We start from the raw sequence: 21,247 nt of genomic DNA on the forward strand, positions 1-21,247 counted from the left end.
GCTACAGCGCTGGTTGTACTCCACCTCGACCTGGGGAATAAGGACTATAGCGCTGCTCATGCAGCGCTGCTCCACCAGTGTGGCCACCAAAAGCGCTGTTATTGGCCTCCAGAGGTATCCCAGAATGCCTGTTCAGCCACTCTGCTCATCAGTTTCAACTCTATTGCCCTGGCCTCAGGTGACCCGCCCTTCAAATGCCCTGGGAATTTTAAAAATTCCTCTTCCTGTTTGCTCAGCCAGGTGTGGAGTGCAATCAGTGAATCTTTCCAGGTGACCATGGCTCCACACGGCAAACAAGCCCCAGCATGGAGCAATGGTGAGTTGCTGGACCTCATCAGTGTTTGGGGGGAGGAAGCTGTGCAGTCCCAGCTGCACTCCAGCCGTAGGAATTACAATACCTATGGGCAGATATCAAGGGCCATGCTGGAAAGAGGCCATGACTGGGACATACTGCAGTGCAGGGTTAAAGTGAAGGAGCTGCAGAGTGCCTATTGCAAAGCCCGCGAGGGAAACCGCCGCTCCAGCACTGCCCCCACGACCTGCCGTTTTTACAAAGAGTTGGACGCGATACTTGGGGGTGACCCCACCTCCACTCCGAGGACCACGATGGACACTTCAGAGCAGGGGGAGGAGGAGGAGGAAAGTGAGAGTGAGGGTACTGGGGTGGGGGGAGACACACCAGAGTCCCAGGAGGCATGCAGCCAGGAGCTCTTCTCAAGCCAGGAGGAAGGTAGCCAGTCGCAGCAGCTGGTACTTGGTGGAGGACAAACAGAGGAGCAGGTTCTTGGTAAGCTGCTTTTATTTTCATGATGGAAATTTTTCAGGAAAGGAGGGAGGGTTAGGGCTGCATGCATGCCTAGATACGGAATAGTGCATTGATGTGGTCTATCACGTTGCGGTAATCGGCCTCAGTAATCTCTTCAAAAGTTTCAGCCAGAGCGTGGGCAATACGCTTGCGCAAGTTTATTGAGAGAGCCACTGTGGTCCTTGTCCCAGTCAGGCTAACATGTCCGCGTCACTGTGCCGCGAGGGGTGGGGGTGGGCTATTGCTGCACACAGGCAAGCTGCATAGGGGCCAGGGCAGAATCCGCATTGCTGTAGAAGACCCTCCCGCTCTTCCCAGGTGACCCACAGCAGCGAGATATCTTCCAGAATCAACTCCCGTGGAAAATGTTGGGATAGTGTTCAGTGTAGGTGCCCCCTGCAGCTGTTTGCTTTCCCCAATGCACAGAAACCCCGAGGACCGTAGAGCCCTGAAGCAATCAATCCCCCTTACTCACCATTTCAGGGCTCCCGTGGGTTACGTGCACTCTCTTTGGTATGGAAAAATTATGCTATTGTGAAGACTGTTACACTCCTTAACTGTGCGGGAATAACTGTCTGGTATAAACAATGCTGCCTCTGTTAAGTGTTGCATTTTTTGCCTTTACAGAAGCAACCTTGAGATCTCGGCTGCCCGTGTTATCAACGTCTCAAAGACTACAAAACCTTCAGAAGAAGCCACGAAAAAACGAAGAAGACATGCTGCAACCAGTTATGGATCACTCTGTCACAGAGAATCAAAAAGTGCAGGACTGGAGGGAAAGGGAAAGCAGGATCCGCCAGAAAAATGCAGCGGCTAGGAAGAAAAGCATAAAGGAGCTGATAAGCATCCTGGCGCGCCAAGCGAACTCTATCCAGGTGCTCGTAGCCATGCAGGCAAAGCACTACTGCGCCCGACTCCCCCCACCCCGTCCCAAAGCTCTTTCCCTTGTGCCCCAATGGCAGCTCAAAACCCCCTTCCCCAGCATCCAGGTTCTTACCACCACCAGCTGCCTCCAACACCTGTATGTTCACCAACCAGCCCTGAGAACTACGACCTTTAACCTCTGCACTCAACCCCCCTCACCATGCAGTATAGCCATCCTGAAGTGCAGCGGTCATTGCACAGCACTCCAGACAGGACATATTCAAACCTGTGACTGTACAGTTCTCCATCCCACCCCCCTGCCCTTTTAGGTTCCCAAAAAGTTGTGTGTCTGTCAATAAAGTAATTTTCTTTTCAATAAATGAATTCTTGGCTTTGAAAAAAGTCTCTGTTATTGCAGAAAGTCAAAGATACCTTAGCCCAGGAAAGAAACAGGCACTGCAAATCAGCTTAGGAAACACAGATTCCTACTAATATTGTAACCACTGCATTTCACGCCCGTGCAAGGCACGAAACATTACTGTTGGTTTTCAGCCTCAAATTCCTCCCTCAAGGCATCCCTAATCCTTGCAGCCCTGTGCTGGGCCTCTCTAGTAGCCCTGCTCTCTGGTTGTGCAAATTCAGCCTCCAGGCGCTGAACCTCAGAGGTCCATGCCTGACTGAATCTTTCACCCTTCCCTTCACAAATATTATGGAGGGTACAGCATGCGGATATAACCACAGGGATGCTGCTTTCCCCCAAGTCTAGCTTCCCATACAGAGATCGCCAGCACCCCTTTAAACGACCAAGAGCACACTCCACAGTCATTCGCACCAGCTCAGCCTGTAGTTGAACCGGTCCTTGCTGCTGTCAAGGTTCCCTGTATATGGTTTCATGAGCCACAGCATTAATGGGTAAGCGGGGTCTCCAAGGATCACAATGGACATTTCAACGTCCCCTACTGTGATCTTTCGGTCTGGGAAAAGAGTCCTGGCCTGCAGCTTCCTGAACAGGACAGTGTTCCGAATGATGCATGCATCATGCACCTTTCCGGGCTAGCCTGTGTTAATGTCAATGAAACGCCCACGGTGATCCACAACCGCCTGGAGAACCATGGAGAAATACCCTTTCCGATTAACGTACTCGGATGCTAGGTGGGGTGGTGCCAGAATAGGAATATGCCTCCCATCTATTGCCCCTCTACAGTTAGGGAAACCCTTTTGTGCAAAGCCATCCACAATGTCCTGCACGTTCCCCAGAGTCACGGTTCTTCATAGCAGGATGTGATTAATAGCCCTGCAAACTTGCATCAACATGATTCCAACGGTCGACTTTCCCACTCCAAACTGGTTCGTGACCGATCGGTAGCTGTCTGGAGTTGACAGCTTCCAGATTGCAATAGCCACCTGCTTCTCCCTCAGCAGGGCAGCTCTCAATCTCGTGTCCTTGCGCTGCAGGATGGGGGCGACCTCCTCATATAGTCCCATGAAAGTGGCTTTTCTCATCCGAAAGTTCTGCAGCCACTGCTCATCATCCCAGACTTCCATGATGATGTGATCCCACCAGTCAGTGCTTGTTTCCCGAGCCCAAAAGCGGCGTTCCACTGTGCTAAGCATTTCTGTGAATGCCACAAGCAATTTCGTGTTGTACGCGTCACGTGACTCGCTATCATTGTCGGACTTCTCATCACTTTAGATCTTAAGCAATAGCTCAACTGCCAAACATGATGTGCTGGCGAGACTCGTCAGCATACTCCTCAGCAGTTCGGGCTCCATTTCCCACAGAAATCACGCTGCACAGAAACCGTTGAGTCAAGATGGCGCCAAACGTGGACAGAAAAACAGGGATTGCTGGGATGTGAAGCAATGCATCACGGGGTGTGGGGACAGGAAGCAGAATGACCTGCCCCCTCCGCCCCCTTCCCACAATGCCAAAATCAGAAGAGGTGCTCCGTAGGATAGCTGCCCATAATGCACCACTCTCAACACCGCTGCAGCGCTTTCCCTACACAGCTGTATGAAAACAGTTTTAACTCCCAGAGCGGCACACCTGCAAGTGTAGCCAAACCCTAAGTATCAGGGGAGAGTTCATTCAGACCTTGCTTACAAAGAATAATTTGAAATTAGGTAGGCAAATACAGCCAAAACAAATGCACTAATATAGTGATAAACAACAGCTGTGTGAGGAAGCTAGTCTTTGCTCATACTTTTCAAACCCATTATGCTTTCTCAGGTACAGGTATTTTTTCATATACTTAGGGCCCTACCAAATTCACCAACATGAAAACTGGTCTCTGCCTGTGAAATCTAGTGTTTGGTGTGCTCTTACCTTATACCAGGGGTCAACAACCTTTCAGAAGTGGTGTGCCAAGTCTTCATTTATTCACTGTAATTTAAGGTTTCATGTGCCAGTAATACATTTTAACATTTTTAGAAGGTATCTTTCTGTAAGTCTATAATACATACCTAAACCATTGTTATATGTAAAGTAAATAAAGTTTTTAAACTGTTTAAGAAGCTTCATTTAAAATTAAAATTAAAATGCAGAGCCCCCTGGACCGGTGGCCAGGAGCCAAGCAGTGTTAAGTGCCACTGAAAATCACCGTGCATGCTGCCTTTGGCATGTGTGCCATAGATTGTCTACCCCTGCCTTATACTATAGAGATTTCATGGGGAAGATCAACATTTCTCAACTTGGGGGTCCTGACCCAAAAGGGAGTTTCAGGGGAGGTTGGGTCACAAGGTTATGTTAGGAGGGTCACAGTATTGCCATCTTTACTCCTGTGCTGCTTTCAGGGCTGGGCCATTGCAGAGCAGCTGCTGTTGGCCATGGTCCCAGCTCTGAAGGCAGCCCCCCGCCAGCAGCCGTGCAGAAGTAAAGGTGGCAATACCATAGCATGCACCTTTACTTCTGCACGGCTGCTGGCGGTGGCTCTGCCTTCAGAGCTGGGCTTCCAGTCAGCAGCCACTTGTCTCCAGCAGCCAGCTCCAAGGCAGTGCCGCTGCCAGCAGCAGTGCAGAAGTAAGGGTAGCAGTACCACAACTCCAGTACAGTAGCCTTGTGACACCCCTCCCCCCACTCACACTCCTTTTTGGGTCAGGACCGACACTTACAACACTGTGAAATTTCAGATTTAAATAGCTGAAGTCATGAAATTGACAATTTTTAAAATCCTGTGACCATGAAATAGACCAAAATGGACTGTGAATTTGGGAGGGCCCTGCATAGACTGTACATGCTTTTAAAGGGTGTATTAATGTTTCAATTTCAATTCAAATTTCCAATTGACTGAATTGGCAACATGTAACTGGAGGGTGTTGGGAAAGTTCAGGGTGGGGGAGTGTATACCTCCCCAGTGAGGGAATGGGGAAAAATTCATGTCTGTATAGGAAGTGTTTCCAGTTCACCTACATGAGAAATGCCATGTAGTCTTGGCAATTCTGTAATAGCAGGTAAATTGTCATTTGGTTTGCTCAACATTTATCAGCTTCAGGCAGTCATCTAACTCATTTCAGTTAAGGATCACATACAAAGCCCTCAAAGCATAAGTGGTGATAGCCAGGATAAAAGTTAAGAGGGCTATGGGGCATGCTCCCAGAAAGACAAGCAACGGGGTCAGGGAGATATGCCTGCTGCCTTGTAATCAGGTACAGCATGAAGCCAGATTTAGTCTTTCTTCTACTATAGCAGAAGACTGCTGGTGGCAGAAGACAGCCCAAAGCCCCCCAAACTACAGTAATCTGGACCTATGTGCAGTGGACAAGTTTTGTAGAATCTGCAGCACTTGAGAAAGTCTGCAGCAGCTCCATTTAAATTAAAATACTGAGGTTTATAATTAAACATGAAATTGAATACACTCAAAAGAAGCTCGTGTTTTACACTGTCCCCTTTTCCAATATGGGACAGATTTTTGTACTGACAATTGCTAACTGCAGTGCAAAAGCTGGAGGCTGTGGCAAGAGGGAGGTAGCTGAAGCTACTGGCACCTAGGAGGCAGTTTAGGATCGTAGGATAAGCAGGTTTACTGAAAGTTTCTAAAATGATCAACAGTGAAGCAGAAAGCTACGTTGATATTTAAATTGTCACCTTTTGGTTTCAGCATTAGTGCCCCATTGAGATAAATGGGGCAGTTCACACCTCTTAGCACTACTGTTTCAGGCTGCTGGCAGATTCAGGAAAACTACCCACTCTGTTTACAATCAGGTTGTGTTTTCACATTTATCTGTAGAACCATTAAGTCAAGATTTTTTTAAAATCTAGATTCTGCAGCAAAATTCTACAATAACTTTCATAAAATATACACAATCCTGCCTACAGTATAATTTTACTTGACCCAAGGGGCAAGAGTGTTACTACTTCCCCCAGGAGACTGTTCTACTTTCTAATCTTATACAGAATGGGGAAAGAGAAAATCTTCAATTTCTATGACTCTGGTGACGGAATCCTCCATTTCTCACCACACTAGAATTGAGATATTACCAAATAATGGACAGAGACAGTTTTCAGAAAGAACATTTTTCACTTAGGTGTTACAATCAGTTTACAGGTCATAATGAAATACTGTTAGAAATATTCTATATTCATACATTTTTAGCAAAATATACTTTTATAAACCATAAGGCACCTTTAAGACTTTGTAAAGTAACACACTGCTCATGATAAAATTCCACAAGAGGACTGAATTAAAGCCCCTTAATCCTGTAGTGTTCAGTACAAAATCACCAATGCTCTCTTCAGAAAAACAAAATAATCAGAGAGGTTTCCAAGATGGAGTTATTCCTGTATTAGAGTGCACCTTGAAGAAGTCTATTTGAAGTATCTTGGAACTATTCAAGCAGAAGGGGAAAAAAAATCTCCCTGGTGTGAATAAAATGCACTAAAAACAGTTATTTGAACTGGGTAACAAAGATGCATTGTAGGGATTAATTTTCATTACTCAGTGGATTAAATCCCTTCCATTCATTACTGCCAACAGGAGTAAGGAACAAAAAGAGGTCAATTCGTCCCCATACAATTCATTCAAAGATTTTAAAAGCAGACAGTGAGCAGGACAGAAGTCCATGAGAAATTGCATTTGGCAACTGCAGAACTCATTCAGATATTCCTTATTGACTTCTGAAAGTCTAGCCTCTTACTGAACTGAGAGATACATAAAAGAATTGGCAACTGTATAAACTGCTTCACATCAAGTAGATATTTTTGCCTTTTTTTTTTTTTTTTTTAAATGTGATCCCACTGTTCACATTAACTACCTGCACTCAGAAACTCACAATCAGCTCTCCTTGGCAAAGAGATGGAAATACCTGTCAATTTCATTAACTCTTTAAAAGATATATGTATTAAATATTTAGCTACAGAATTATATCTAATCTCTGCAGTTTCCCTTTAAATACAGTTTAAGGTAAGTGGCTACGTTATCTGAACAATGCAAAGGAATGCATGAACAAGAGTGAATGCAAAACTAAAACATACAACAGCCTTCAACACCAATTTGTCTCCCACACAACATGCTCAAAGTGCTTCCCTTCCACTTCCACCTACCAGCTTCTCTTTTCATACTGGGAAGGGGGGAAAGAGGAGGAAGAATAATGCTCTGCAATATTCCTCAATTTGTATTTCAGCTGAAGGAAAGTAGTGAGCTTTTTCAAGGCACAAGTTGCTGACACCGTGGAATAAGATTCTCACACAGAGATTTTGCTTAACGCCTAATGTAGGCAATGACAGCCTTAGTGCGTGGCCTCCAATATGCAAAGTTATATTGTAAAAAGTGAAAAGCTATCTTCAATAAGAGGACAACAGAAAGATCGAGTGAGAGGCACTATGGAATTTACACAAGCTTAGGCGCACATTTGCTCCACTGGGGCCAGATGAGTTTAAAGTACAGTGGAGGGCAATGCACTTGGTCCTTTAGACAGGGGCATATGGCTGTAGATCTATACTGGTGGCAAGACTCAGTGAGATGCTTTGCATGGACACGGATGCACCAGTTGCAAAGAGGAAATAAGGATGAGTCAGAAGGAGACACTAACAGCAGCCTAGTATAAAAAAGGAGATAAATACCAACCTGGCTCAATACCAGTGCTGTAATAAACTAACATCTACAGTAGATGACGACCCTAAGTCTGGAGCAAAGGAAGACAGTACTCAGATCTTCAAAAAATCCCTCTCCAACAAAAAGAATTTTAATTTTTTGGGGGGAGTATGTAAATATGTAAGCGGAAATCAAGTAGGAGAGCACAGTGTTGAAGATGACACGAGAAAGATTTGCTGATAAATACAGCATTGGAGACCATACACCCAGAATAGCAGAGTTACATTCTCGCTGATTTACCGCAGCATAATACCCCACAACAAGAACAGTCTTCTTTGCTCCATATGGTGCTAAAGCCAATCACAGTACTGAAGTGTCATGCTATCAAAAACCCCTTTAGACAGATTTCCCAGACATGGCAGGTCTGCTCTCCCCGATTCCCTTTACACAGATCTCCATGGCAGTTTAGTGATAACTCTAGCCCCACCACATCCCCACGTAGGCAAGGCATTGAGTTACTTCTTCTAAGCAGGATCATACCAAGCAATTCCAGATTTGCTCAGATGTGCTGCCGCTTACAGGACTGTCTCTAATGAGCCCCTCACGGAAGAGCCTCCAGCTCTGCATTTCCATTATTGCTTTAGTGACAGTTTCTTTTCTAGTCCACCACTCCCTTTTATCCAAGAAGAACTTTCTGCATCCTGTGTGCAGCAACAATGGCTTCATCCTCTGAATCAGACTCACTTTGGGAAGTGGAGCTCTGAGAGGCGGAGCTGCAGGGGGAGGAGCATTCTGGGGAGCACAGATAGTGCATCAGCGGCAGGCGGTACTTCCCACAGAAGTCAACAAACTTGATTTGTCGGACACAGCTGTCAAAGTAGACACCTGCAAGGGGAAGGAAAGCAAGGCAGTTTTTAGAACAATGACTCAGCGGTTTGAAACCTGCATGCTCTACAGAAATGAGCAAGCCAGCCATGATTTCTAATGCACCTGGCCTCATCTTAGAGATGAATTCAAATAGCAAAAGTTAGGGAAATAAGAAATTTTTGGTGGGGAGGAGCGTATCAGTGTGCTGAAGGGGAAACTGAAAGGATCAGTTTATGTGCAGCTTCTAGTAACATATTTATTGGATTTTTTCAGAGAAAGTAGCAGTTTGCCTAATTTTGCCAACAATTTTCTCATCCTAGGAGAGTGTTTGCTAAGTAGTTGCTGAAGTGGCTGGAAGTGGGGCACCAAAAGTCAGGACAGCTGTGTTCTATTCCCAGCTCTGTCCCTGATTCATTGTGTGGCCTTACAACTCAAGGGACTTAAATGCTTAGTTTTTCCACCTGTAAAATGGAGATAATACTTAGTTACCTCCCAGGGGTTTGAGAGAATTCGTGTTTCTAAAGTACTTGATACACCCAGGTGAAAGAGTTACAGAAGGGAAAAGTACTATTTGAAGAGAGAAACAATGGCCAATTCATTCCACAGAAAAGGAAAATTCTCTAAGAATTAAGTGGGAACGTCATGCTGGGGACTGTCAAACATGTCTTTAAATGTTAAATCCATTTACCCGCTGTATTTTCCAGTCTACCAGGCCCCTTCTAACAGTTATCAATAGTGTGTGTATATAAATAAAAGCTCTCTCCCTCATAATCCCATTTCTCTTCTGCTTGAGTGAAGTTACCATGCTGAACTTGGATGCTATTTTCCATAAGAAAAGAACAGAACAATGCCGTAAGACACAGTTATGTTCTCCTACTACTGCAGGGAGATTGTTCTTATTCAGACGCAGGCATTTTCAGAAATGCTGCTAGAGGTGTGCTTGTGGATTTTTTTTTTTTTTTTAAATTGTAGCTGCCTCTGAGTTAACTATGCCTCTGCAGCATTTGTAGCAGCACACTGCTAGTTCATGATAAAGTGAAACCAATCGATCTATTTTCATTGTCCAAGATGTGTGAAATGCAAGGAAATAAATTCCTCTCCCACTCAACGCAACCCAATCTACGGCCTCTCCATCCTCCATCCACTCCGTTTTGAAGCTATCATACTAAGTGGTAAGAAGCAGACAGAACCATGACCGAAGTGGTAGTTAAGGAACAGACTAAGAAATAGACCATCTGAATTAGAATAAATCCCTTGCAAGTATTACTTGGAACTCCCCAGTCTTGTACAATGCCTGTAAAACCCCTTGCATACAGGTTACACGTGACAGTTGTGCTCAACGCTTCAGAAATCCCAGAACATGCTGGTACAGCCGCATAGTTCTAAAAGTGCATTTTGCGTACCAGCTAAAACAGTTCTATCAAAAACAGTGCTCCTGTGCAGTGTTTGCAAACCAGTGCTAAGATTTTAAGCAATCAATGACCTTGCAGGGACTTTCTTGCTTAGGGTAGAGACAGCCCAAGTTAAGATGCAGTGACAGTCCCTTGAGGAAGACAACACCTGGGGCTACTGAAATGCTCACAGCAGGAACTGACTGATATGACAACACATGCAATTAAGCTACTAAAAGAAGAGCTAGGTTAGAAAGAAATAGAAAAGCCGCCAGGTAAGAACAGGGAGCAGAGAGCAGCTAACTTACCTCCGCACTTAGGATTGGGGCAGTTGCTGGCAAGGCTCAAATATCTGACAAGATTCCCTGGGAGATCACTGGAAGCATAGGGAATGTTGCGGGTTTTCATGGTGCGTCCAGCTAGTTCCAGGAGACTTGGGGGATTATAAGTCAGATCACGGACAAAGCGAACAACCAGTGGGTTCCCTCGCAAACTCAGCTCTTCCAGGTGAACCAGGTTGAGGATCTCCCGGGGTAGGTATGTCAGCAGGTTGTTGTGAAGGCTAAGGGAACGTAGGGAATGCAACCTGAAAAATCAAGAGGAAGACAGTCTAAGAGGAACAAGCATTACAAAGCACCACCCATTTACTACCTTTCTCATTAGCTTGTTTCCTTTGGCTTTTTCCTTTAAGCACACAGCCATGCTAACAGAGCTGCTGGTCTAGCACACAGATTAGCCTATCCAGAACTTGGCTCAGCTCCTCAATGCATGTTAAAGAAATAAGCAGGGTCTTAAATGTGTCTGCCAACCCACCCTAAAAAACTAGTATGGAACTAAATAGTGCTACACAAAAAGATGCTTTTTAGAGGGATGTTTCCTTGCACCAAGGGTATGTACTCAAAAGGCTCCATACAATGCTCTGAATAGGTCACTGGTTCTCACTCAAAAATTAAAGATGATCACACTAGCAGTTAGCCAACTCTGGCAAACCCCATGCTTTCATTGTCTGCACCTGCATCACCGCATGCTCAGATCCTGTCAGAGCTCAAGAGCTAAGCAAGGTCAGACCAGGTGAGTGACTGGGAGACACATTTTTGTATGTAGAGCTCTTCCCTCTGTCAGCACCAAACCAATATTCCTCATACTGCATAAGGACATCATACTGCCAGAAGAATCATCATTCAAATGAAACAAAACTAAGGTTATGAACACCTGATATCAGAGATCCCATGTCAAGAGTAGTAATGCTAAACCCTGCTATCCTGATCAAATTCCAACTTGGAAACCCCCATGCTTTTATCACCTTAGCTTGGAGTTTCAATTGCACAGGGTAGTCTTTATTTTCTATCGAACTACCGTGTAGATTTTTTTCTATTTTGTAGTAGATAAAACAAATCTTACATTCAGAGGTGTGTTGTGAACCTTAGTGAATGTTTTAAACATTCTGATATCCTTGAATGAGACGCTATACAAGAGTATCATGCAAATAAGACCAGGAAAAGATTTTGGGTAGAAGGCAAAGGAGGCTGAGCACAACATGATGAAAAACGTATAGCATGGCATTTATTTTTGCTATTGGCATTTCAACTTTCACACTTCCTGTGTCCGTGCTTAGATGTTACGGTGATGGCTGCTATACCAAATCCTAAAATGGATATTCACTTTCACAATATTTTGAATTTACAAGTCCTCCTTGCATTGCCTGGTGCTGAGAATCACCCCCTGCAGACCTAACCTGTGATTAAGAACTAAAGGGCAACCAGATCTTCCCAGGTACTCTTATCTACACTTGCAGAATAAAGAGGTTTGAGCATTGGCTGGTGGCTGAAGACAGCAAATTAGTTGGATATACTCACTGTGCCAGCTGAGGAGGAATGCTCTGGATCTTGTTGTCAGACAGCACTAGGTAACTTAGAGAAGGCAGGTTTGCTAACTCAGGTGGGATTGAAGTAATGAAATTCCCTCCAAGGTACAAAAACTCTAAACTGAAAGAGAAGACGACTTCATTACTTGGTTAATCTCATTTCTGCAGTTTCACTTAGCGCTTGGTCTCATTTTGTTTATGAGAGATTTACAGCTTGCACTGCAGATAAAACAATTTTTGTTAAGACATACCATAGGAAGAGAAAGTTGACACATTATTAATGACCATAATAAGATGATAGTGGAGCAGCTCTTCTACAGTTAATGTTGAGTGTCACTTTCAGCTTAGTTGACTCTCTAAGTGCACCAAAATCCACATTGCATCTTAGATGGTATTGAAATCTGCTGTGTGGAATAGGATTAGCATCCAAATTTGGGGTCACTTGACTGAGGGGTTCTGGAGCTACATCTCAAAAATAATCAGATATTTACAACATCACATGGATCTAATTTTTTTCCATGTACACCTTGGGCTCAAATTATTGCTCTAACCCTCCCCTACACTGATCTCAGCTACAGCATGGGATTCACCACCCTTTTAAGGATACACTACTGAAAAAGTTATTAAGAACATAAGAATGGCCATACTGGGTCAGACCAAAGGTCCATCTAGCCCAGTATCCTGCTTTCTTGACAGTGGCCCATGCCAGGTGCCCCAGAGGGAATGAACACAACAGGTAATCATCAAGTGATCCATCCTGTCGTCTATTCCCAGCTTCTGGCAAACAGAGGCTAGGGACACCATCCCTGCCCATCCTGACTAATAGCCCATTGATGAACCTATCCTCCATCAACTTATCTAGTTCTTTTTTTAACCTTGTTATAGGTCTTGGCCTTCACAACATCCTCTGGCAAAGAGTTTCACAGGTTAACTGTGCCTTGTGTGAAAAACTATATTGTTTCGTTTTTTTAAACCTGCTGCCTAGTAATTTCTGACTGATTTATGATAAACACAACAGTTCCTTTCTCCGCTGAGTACTAACTCATGTTTAACATCATGTTAATTACCATACCACCTCAGGGCCATGCTCTTAACATTTAGTTTCCCAGCGTAGAAGCGCTCCAACATTTGGATCTATCCTTTCTTTACAACTAATGATGCCTGTCTCCACTGCCCAAAGATGCTGACTAGCATAAAACTTAACAGCTGGCAGTGGAAAGATCTCCCCAGAACTTTAAATTCAGGTATGAGATCAAAATTTCCCTAAAACAAATTTTAACAAGAAGTTTCCCCATCTGGTCTGCACGTGGAGCGAGGAAGTAAGAGTTTAATCTGATAATACATTTATCCCCACCACTTTCTATGATTTGTCATTTCTACAGAGAACAACACAGCAGATGCTGAGACGCAACAAATTTAAGATCAGTCTCCTGAAATTATTGGCAAAATGTTTGAAGAAAGTAATTCTAGTGGGTTGCCTCTAACATCGTATCTTTACCATAGCTCCAGTTGCAAGTCTACCCGCACACTTAGCACTTGGCTGCTGGAAGTGTCACAGGCCAAGGGACATACTGGCCGCTGCTTCCACCAACTCCCATTGGCCCAGAGCAGTGATCCGCAGCCAGTGGGAGCTGTGATCGGCCGGACCTGCGGACGGGGCAGGTAAACACACTGGCCCGTCCCGCCAGGGGCTCTTTCTACACAAGCGGCGATCCCTGTTTGAGAAACTCTGCTCTATAGCAGAGCTAAATGAGTAACTGATTTTTCAGTTTGGCAGCCAAACTGAAAAATCCAGAAAATTTTTTTGTTTCATTTCAAACCAAACACTGAATTATTTTGGTTTTTTCCTTGCTAAAATGAGAAGCAAAACAAAAACCCTCTTTGGGTCAAACAAAGTGACATTTCATTTCTAAACACAATGTCAAAACAAAATATTTCAGCCTTTAAAAAAAACCCAACAGTTTTTTTCAGCTGTAACCACCCTGATGTGAATTGGTGAATAATTTTGGTGATTGCTCTACTCAGCAGACTGCTCTGTAGGACCCAGCTACATTCATTTGAGCCTTTCACACACTCTCACTGCTTCAACAGTTGCGTGTTAATCAGGAGTACGAAAGACAACAATAACTGCTGCATGAAAATAATGAAGTTAAGAAAGTGGATGAGAAAACCAGTTTAGTTTAAGTGTTCTTGATATCCAGTTGGTTTGAAACACAATGATTCCTCTTTCATTTGCACTGATGCAGATCTGGAGTAACTCCACTGAAGAGGAACTAAACTACCCAAAGAGCGGTACAACTGCAAGAATAGAATACTCAAGTTCCCAACAGCAAAAATCAAGATGCCAACTGCTATGTTTACTTAAGCTGTTAACAATTTCCACTGAGATCCTTTTATGTAATGACTTTGAGACAAGTCTGAGTAGCATGACAAAGACTGAGCCCCTTTTTTTTGAAACTCATCTGTGAAGAAGCTTACTCCTACTGCAGGTGTATATATCAGAACCACAGCAGCACTGCCTCACATTAATGGTTACTATACAAGGGCAGTCAGTCAGGAATAGCTATTCTGGAGTAACTGCATATGTGGGTGCTCTTATTCCAGAATAAATTGCCTTATTTGAAGTGGTTTAAGCTAATTTGGAATAAGACACTCTTATTGTGGAATAAGAGCATCCACATATGTAATTTTTCAGAATATTTAATGCACTCTAAATTCTTATCCTACCTTATTCCAGTTGAATGTTCACATGTATGCAAGCCCCAAATATTATCTCTGCCTCCACTAGAAGAGAGGCACTGTTAAGTTATATTACACATGCCAGTTTGCAAATAAGGCTCCTCCAGGGAGCATCAAATGAGTAATATAAAGAACCATGAATTACTAGCAGCAAGAGAGCATGTTTCTTTTATTTTACTCCCATATAATGGTTTGTGGAAAGAAGTTAAACAGCAAAATTGGGCAATACATATCAGAAACAGCTAACACAGTTTAAAGTGACCTGTGAGGAAAAGAATAGTGAAAAGAGAGCATAAATCCAAAGAAGCATGTCTGAAAGGTTAGTTTGTCTGCTTATTTCTCTCTCAGCACTACTGATATCAAGTCTGTTGTTTTTGACAGAGGACTTAAGAGTGAGATATACCTATCTCATAGAACTGGAAGGGACCTTGAAAGGTCATCAAGTCCAGCCCCTTGCCTTCGCTAGCAGGACCAAGTACTGATTTTGCCCCAGATCCGTAAGTGGCACCCTCAAGGGCTGAACTCACAACCCTGGGTTTAGCAGACCGATGCTCAAACCACTGAACTATCCCTCCCAAAGTGGATTGGGAATGTTTTCATAACTCAAATGAACAAGTCAAGGTGAGGAAACTTAAAACTTACCTCTTTGTGCAGGCTGCCCACACAGTACATTAGTGTACATAAAAGTGTGGCATAAATACTAATCCAGGGATTGGCAACCTTTGGCCCGCAGCCCATCAGGGTAAGCACTCTGATGGGATGGGTCAGTCTGTTTACCTGCCGCATCCGCAGGTTCGGCTGCTCCAGGCCAAAGGGGGCAGCGGGAAGCGGCAGCCAGCACCAGCCGATGTCGCTTACCGCAGCCCCCATTGGCCTGGAGCAGTGAACCGTAGCCAGAGGGAGCCATGATAGGCCGAACCTACGGATGCAGCAGGTAAAAAAAAATTGGCTTGGTCCACCAGGGTACTTACCCTGGTGGGTAGCGGGCCAAAGGTTGCTGATCCCTGTACTAATCCATACCTGTGTGTCGCACACTAACCGGCCAGCATGGACCTTGCTGGCATGCACTAGACGTTTACTTTCTTTGTATCTGTGTTATGCCCTTACTGGTTCTTCAAAGACTCTCTGAGAACATACTTTATTTCTAATATAACAGTCAGAAATGCTTTTGAAGGGTGCATACTATCATCCAGGTTCTCTTTACACATTGAAGTAGCAAGAGAGGGCACAGGCCTGATTACTTTTAACTTTACAGATAGCTTGGGAAGCTGTGAGTATATTTATTAGGCTTGGCCTACATTAGAAAAAGTGATCTTTTGCTGTATTGTGACCAATAAGCTGTTTTTCTAAGGCAAAAACACACTCAGGTATCTGTTAATAGTGAAGCTCCACAGCTACAGAACAGCATTTTCACTTATTGGTACATGGACCAGCACTGGCATTTCGAATTGGAGCCTGATATTCTAGGCTTCTAGTGAGCTTCTGTGCTGGGCCCCACTGTATCACCACTAACAAAGCATAAGCTACTCTTGACTGTTAAACTAAAATCTGCAGCAATCCAAGCTCTATTGCACAGTGTAGGCACAACTGACTTTGTAGTCTGAAACTAGCACAGGATCTTGAATAGGTTGAGAACATGCCCCTAGTCACCTCAATGGCCAAATTATACAGCAGTTCACCAAATGAGAATTAGGGCTGAGTATACAGAGGACTAGACACATGGGGGAAAATTTAGGCCTTGTCAAGGTAAGAAAGTTGTACCAATGTAACCTAAGGGCATGTCTTCACTAGCAACGTTGAAGTGCTGTCGTGGCAGCACTTCAACATGGCTGTGTAGTCACTGCACTCCCAATGACACAAAAAACCCACCTCCACGAGGGGAATGGCTCCCACCGCTGGTGCACTGTCTACAATGGCACTTTACAGTGCCGAAACTTGCAGCACTCAGGTGTGTGTGTGGGGGGGGCGTTCATACCCCTGAGCGAGAAATTTGCAGCGCTGTAAAGTGCCAGTGTAGACAAGCCCTTAGCTAGTAGAGAAATCAACTTAATTAATTCAGTGCAACTCCCTTGTGTGGTTGTTTGGTTTAAGAGTGCCTTAAAGAATTTATTTATATGAAATCAGTATAAGGCACTCTTAAAACCAAAATACCACACAATACCACACAAGGAAGTTGCACTGTTTTAACTAAAGCAGTTTCTGTACCAATTTAGACAGACAAGACCTACAGGTGATTTGACACTTCTCTCCCCACTCTCCCACACATATACTCTTCTCAGACATCTGGGTTCTTGTTTTTGAATAAGAGGTCATTGCTTAAGTGTACATAGGTTCAAACTCTGAAGCACATTGAAGACTCCAGTAAGAGGACACAGGGTTTCCACATGATTCACTATACTTACATTATATCTTCCTGAACCTTGCCCAGGGACAGCAGCCTATCCAGCATAAGGTAAACAGATCAAGCTTCTGACAGAAGATCTAGATCCCTCTGAGTAGCTTAGTCAAGAGCAGAGCTCAGAAATTCTTTCCCTTATATGAGGCTATGCTTAATGTCTGCTTCTCTTCTTTGGAGGTTAGTGGATGTTGCAAAAATAAACAGTCAGTTCCCTGATGCGGATGGATCACTTGAGGATTGCCTGTTCTGTTCATTTCCTCTGAAGCACCTGGCATTGGCCACTGTTGGAAGACAGGATACTGGGCTAGAGGGACCATTGACCTGACCCAGTATGGCCGTTCTTATGTTCTTTGGCTGCACATAGGAAGCTATTATTATAGCCTAAAGTCAGATAAGATGGGAGGAAAGGAGAAGACAAAAAAATATGCTACTTAAAATTCTATATTAAAGTGAAAATGTGGTTAGTGAGGGAGACATTGCATGTCAGATGGATATTCCCACACCAACTATTTTTAATGGGATAACCTCTCTTCCCCAATTAAAAAACTTAATCATTACTCACTACTTTCTCAGTCCAAGAAACACCACCAGACTGGCTAAATCATCAGAGGTTTGATTAAAACTGGAAAAATAACCTCAAGTATTAAGTAGAAACCCATAACATTTAACATCCAGGACAGGACAACTGTAGCATGTAACCTGATAGACAAAATAGAGTGTTTTTTAGTGCTCTATCTAGTTAGAATACTCTATAGTAGAGAAAGTGCATTTTTTAAACAGCTACCTCAAGCTGTCTCCTAGATTCAGCATTTACCAGCTAACAGGGGTGTATGAGTGTTAAATTGTCTGATGCAATTAGATTACGTTACAAGTATTTCAAATGGGGTGGGCTAGCTCAAATGAGCTAATCAATTAAAACCACATCTTTTCCCATAGCCTAGACATACTCTCAGGACACAACTTCGCTAGAAAAAAAATAGGTGTGTTCTTAAATTACCTAACAGGAGGTAAAATCCAAGTGAAGGCATTAAGGCTGTTTGTCACTATCACATAAGGTAGAGAGAATCTGGGGCCACGTAGGCGTTTACCCTGACCATGTTAACTCATATGAAAACCACAAACAGCCTTACTGTCACAACAGGTTACAGAGGGGTAGCCATGTTAGTCTGCAAAAGAAAAAAACAAAAAAAGGAGTTTTTTTGGCACCTTAGAGACTAAAATTTACTCGGGCATAAGCTTTCATGGGTTACAGCCCACTTCATCAGATACATGGTGTGAAAATCCAAGACAAGTATAAATACAAAGCACAGGAAAAGATGGGAGTTGCCTTACCAAGTCTGGGGGTAAAGAGGGGTCAGTGCTAACGAGGCCAATTCAATCAAGGTGGACGTGGCCTGTTCCCAACAGTTGACAGGCCCTATGGGACACCTTGGCCAGGCTGACTGTTAAAGGGGAGGGCAGCTGGGCCTTTCTAGGGGCACCTTCTGCCCTAGCCCCGCCACCTCCTTAGGAGCAGGAGCTCGCAGTGGCAACGTGCAGGGCCGCACAGGGCCCGACCGGCGAACCTGTGTTCTCCTCCCTGCGCTTGAGATTCCCCAGCCGAAACGGGGCCGGTGATCCTCGCTGCCCCTCGGGGGCCCTGCCTGGCTCCGCCAGCGCGGCCCGGGGCTCTCCGGGGGCCCTCTGCGCCGGCAGCGGGCCCGGCTCTCACCTGCTGAGGGCCTGGATCTCGGGCGGGATGCTGTGCAGCCGGTTGCCGCCCAGGCTGAGGCTCTGCAGCCCCCGCAGGCCCAGCAGCGCGGCGGGCAGCTCGGCGAAGCGGTTGCCGCTGAGGTTGAGGACGCGCAGGGAGCGGGCGAGCGGGGCCTGCCCCAGCCCCTTGGGCAGCGCGCCGGGCCCGCCCAGCCGGTTGTTCTTGGCCAGCAGGGTGCGGAGCCGCGGCAGCTCCAGCAGCTCGGCCCCCAGCGCCGCCAGCCCGGTGCCGCTCACGTCCAGCACCTCCAGCGCCGGGAACCAGCGCGCCAGCCCCGCGGGCAGCGGGCCCGACAGCCGCCGCGACAGCACCAGCCGCCGCGTCTCGCCGCTGCGCCGCGCCTCCAGCTCGGCCGCCACCGCGCCCGCCTCGCCCGCCCCGCGCCGCGGCAGCTCCAGCTCCAGCAGCCCCGCGCCGCCGCCCCCCGCAGCCCCGACTTCCTCCTGCGGCTCCATCGCGCCGCGCCGCGCCGCGCCGCTAGGCCCGAGCCGCGCTGGATCGCCCCGCCCCCTCGCGTCGCTGGGCTCGCGGCACGTGGTGCGCCATACAGCGCGCGGGCGGCTCTGCCCGCCCACCCCGCCGCCGCCGCTGGGGACCTGCGCGCGCGCTACGGGCTCTTCATGCGCTAGGCGGGTTCCCGCGCGCCGCCTCATGCGTCACCCCGCTGCTCACACGCTCGCCCCGGTTGCTGCTGTGGGTCAGCGCAGGCGGGAGCTCCCACAGGGAAAACAGCCCCCCCACCCCAGCCCTTTGCTGCCCTCCGCCCCCCCACCCCCCAATGAGGATTCTGTCCCTGGAACACTGCAGTGCCCCGCTGGCTGCCAGCTCCAGAGTCCCACAGCCCCTAGGGTGAAGCAGAGACTGGCACAGAGGACTCTGGAAGTTGGGGATTTGAAGCCCATGACCTGTGTGACATAAACCTAGCCTATGTATTATGTGTGGTGCGGGGGTTCCCTGGGGCTGGGGGTACCACCGGGCCGGGCTGTCTGTAGCTGGCAATAGGGGGCCCCTGTCGAGCTCGTGAGCCTTGCACTGCTTTTTATTTTTCCACTAATTTTTAGACCCTTTCTGTGGGTGATACTCTGCCCCCCCCCAGTTTACATCACTTGCATGGGTATCACCACCTCACACTTTTTGTTGCAAAGACCAAAATTTACGGGACTGTAGATAAGCTCAGGTTTCAGAGTAACTATTGGGTTCCGGGTCTAGACAAGTGTATCTATTGGGTTTCCGGGAAGTGGGCGGGCAAAGCCCACCCACTGCTAAAGGATCCTTCCCCAGCCTAAGGGGAGGACCCACAGGACCACAGAACCCACTGATTACAGGGGACAACTAATAAAAGAACAGGGACAGGAGTGCGGTCAAAGGGTCATAACAAGGGAACCTGACGGGGACACCGAGTAGAGAATCCCAGACAGCGCCCACTGCTCCTCGAAGGCATCAAGGGAGCCTGCGGACTCCGCCCAAAGGAACTCCGCCCGGATTCGTGAATGGACCATGGAGCGGAAACAAGCCCCACAGTCACTGGAGTCTCCATCGGCCAACCTCCTCTCCCTGGTCGTGTAGATGGCCTTTTTAGCCAGGGTGAGGAGGAGGTTGACCAGGAGGTCCCGGGACTTCGTGGGGCCACGCAGCCGTGTTAGTCTGTATCCACAAAAAGAACAGGAGTACTTGTGGCACCTTCGAGACTCCAGTCTATGCATCTAATGAAGTGGGCTGTAGCCCATGAAAGCTCATGCTCAAATAAATTTGTTAGTCGCTAAGGTGCCACAAGTACTCCTGTTCTTTTTGTAGATAAGCTCAGACTCCAGCCTAAGGCTTTACCTGGCTTCTAGACCATGGTGGCATGAGTTTGCTCCTGGGTAAGTCTGTGCACAGCAGTGCGTATGAGGCTTATTGAAAGGGGTTGCAGATGTCAAAGAGGGCCTGCACTGGCACCACTGACTGCACTCTGACTTCAGGCATCTTCATCTTGGATGACCATTTACAGCAACTGAGTTATTCCTGGGAGGAATTTAGCCCATAAAAGCCTCATTGACGCTGATGGGCATAGCCACTGTCCATCATTCTTGAAAAATATAAGAAACAAGCTCCTTTTTTAGCCAGTAGTAACTGTAAGAGTAGGAGCCACCACCCAAAACACAGGCACATGGCAAGCCTTGAGTAGCTTGTGGTTTCCCTGGAGACCGATGTAGAAAATGAAGCATTGAGTGGTGGCAGGGCCGGTGGAAGCACTAGGCAAGTTAGGCAGCCGTCTAGGGCGCCGAGATCTGGGGGGCGCTGAAAAGCCTGTGCCTAAAAATAGATGCAGGCTCAGGCTGCAGATCGCAGACTATAGGGAGGAAGTCGGTAAGAACTACGCTCCCAATGAATTGCTCTCCTGCTATTTACAAAGGCAGGGCTTGTCTACATCACAAAGTTGCAGCGCTGGTGAGGGGGTTACAGTGCTGCATCTTAGGAGGTGTACACATCTGCAGGGCATCACCAGCGCTGCAACTCCCTGTTTGCAGCGCTGGCCGTACTCCCGTTTTGTCTCG

General features: G+C 46.3%; 1 protein-coding gene across 1 annotated transcript; it reads right to left on the reverse strand.

Annotated features, from left to right (window-relative positions):
- Window positions 1-6,166: 6,166 nt before the first annotated feature.
- On the reverse strand, window positions 6,167-19,165 carry LRRC58 (leucine rich repeat containing 58). Its single transcript, XM_030548648.1, has 4 exons — window positions 18,669-19,165; window positions 11,813-11,941; window positions 10,265-10,542; window positions 6,167-8,583 (listed from the first exon to the last, which is right to left on the reverse strand). Exons 1-4 carry the CDS (start codon window positions 19,163-19,165, stop codon window positions 8,375-8,377), a joined length of 1,113 nt encoding a protein of 370 aa, XP_030404508.1. The 3' UTR covers window positions 6,167-8,374.
- Window positions 19,166-21,247: the final 2,082 nt, after the last annotated feature.

This window comes from Gopherus evgoodei, chromosome 1 (assembly GCF_007399415.2).
Source record: "Gopherus evgoodei ecotype Sinaloan lineage chromosome 1, rGopEvg1_v1.p, whole genome shotgun sequence".
Lineage (NCBI taxonomy): Eukaryota > Metazoa > Chordata > Testudines > Testudinidae > Gopherus > Gopherus evgoodei.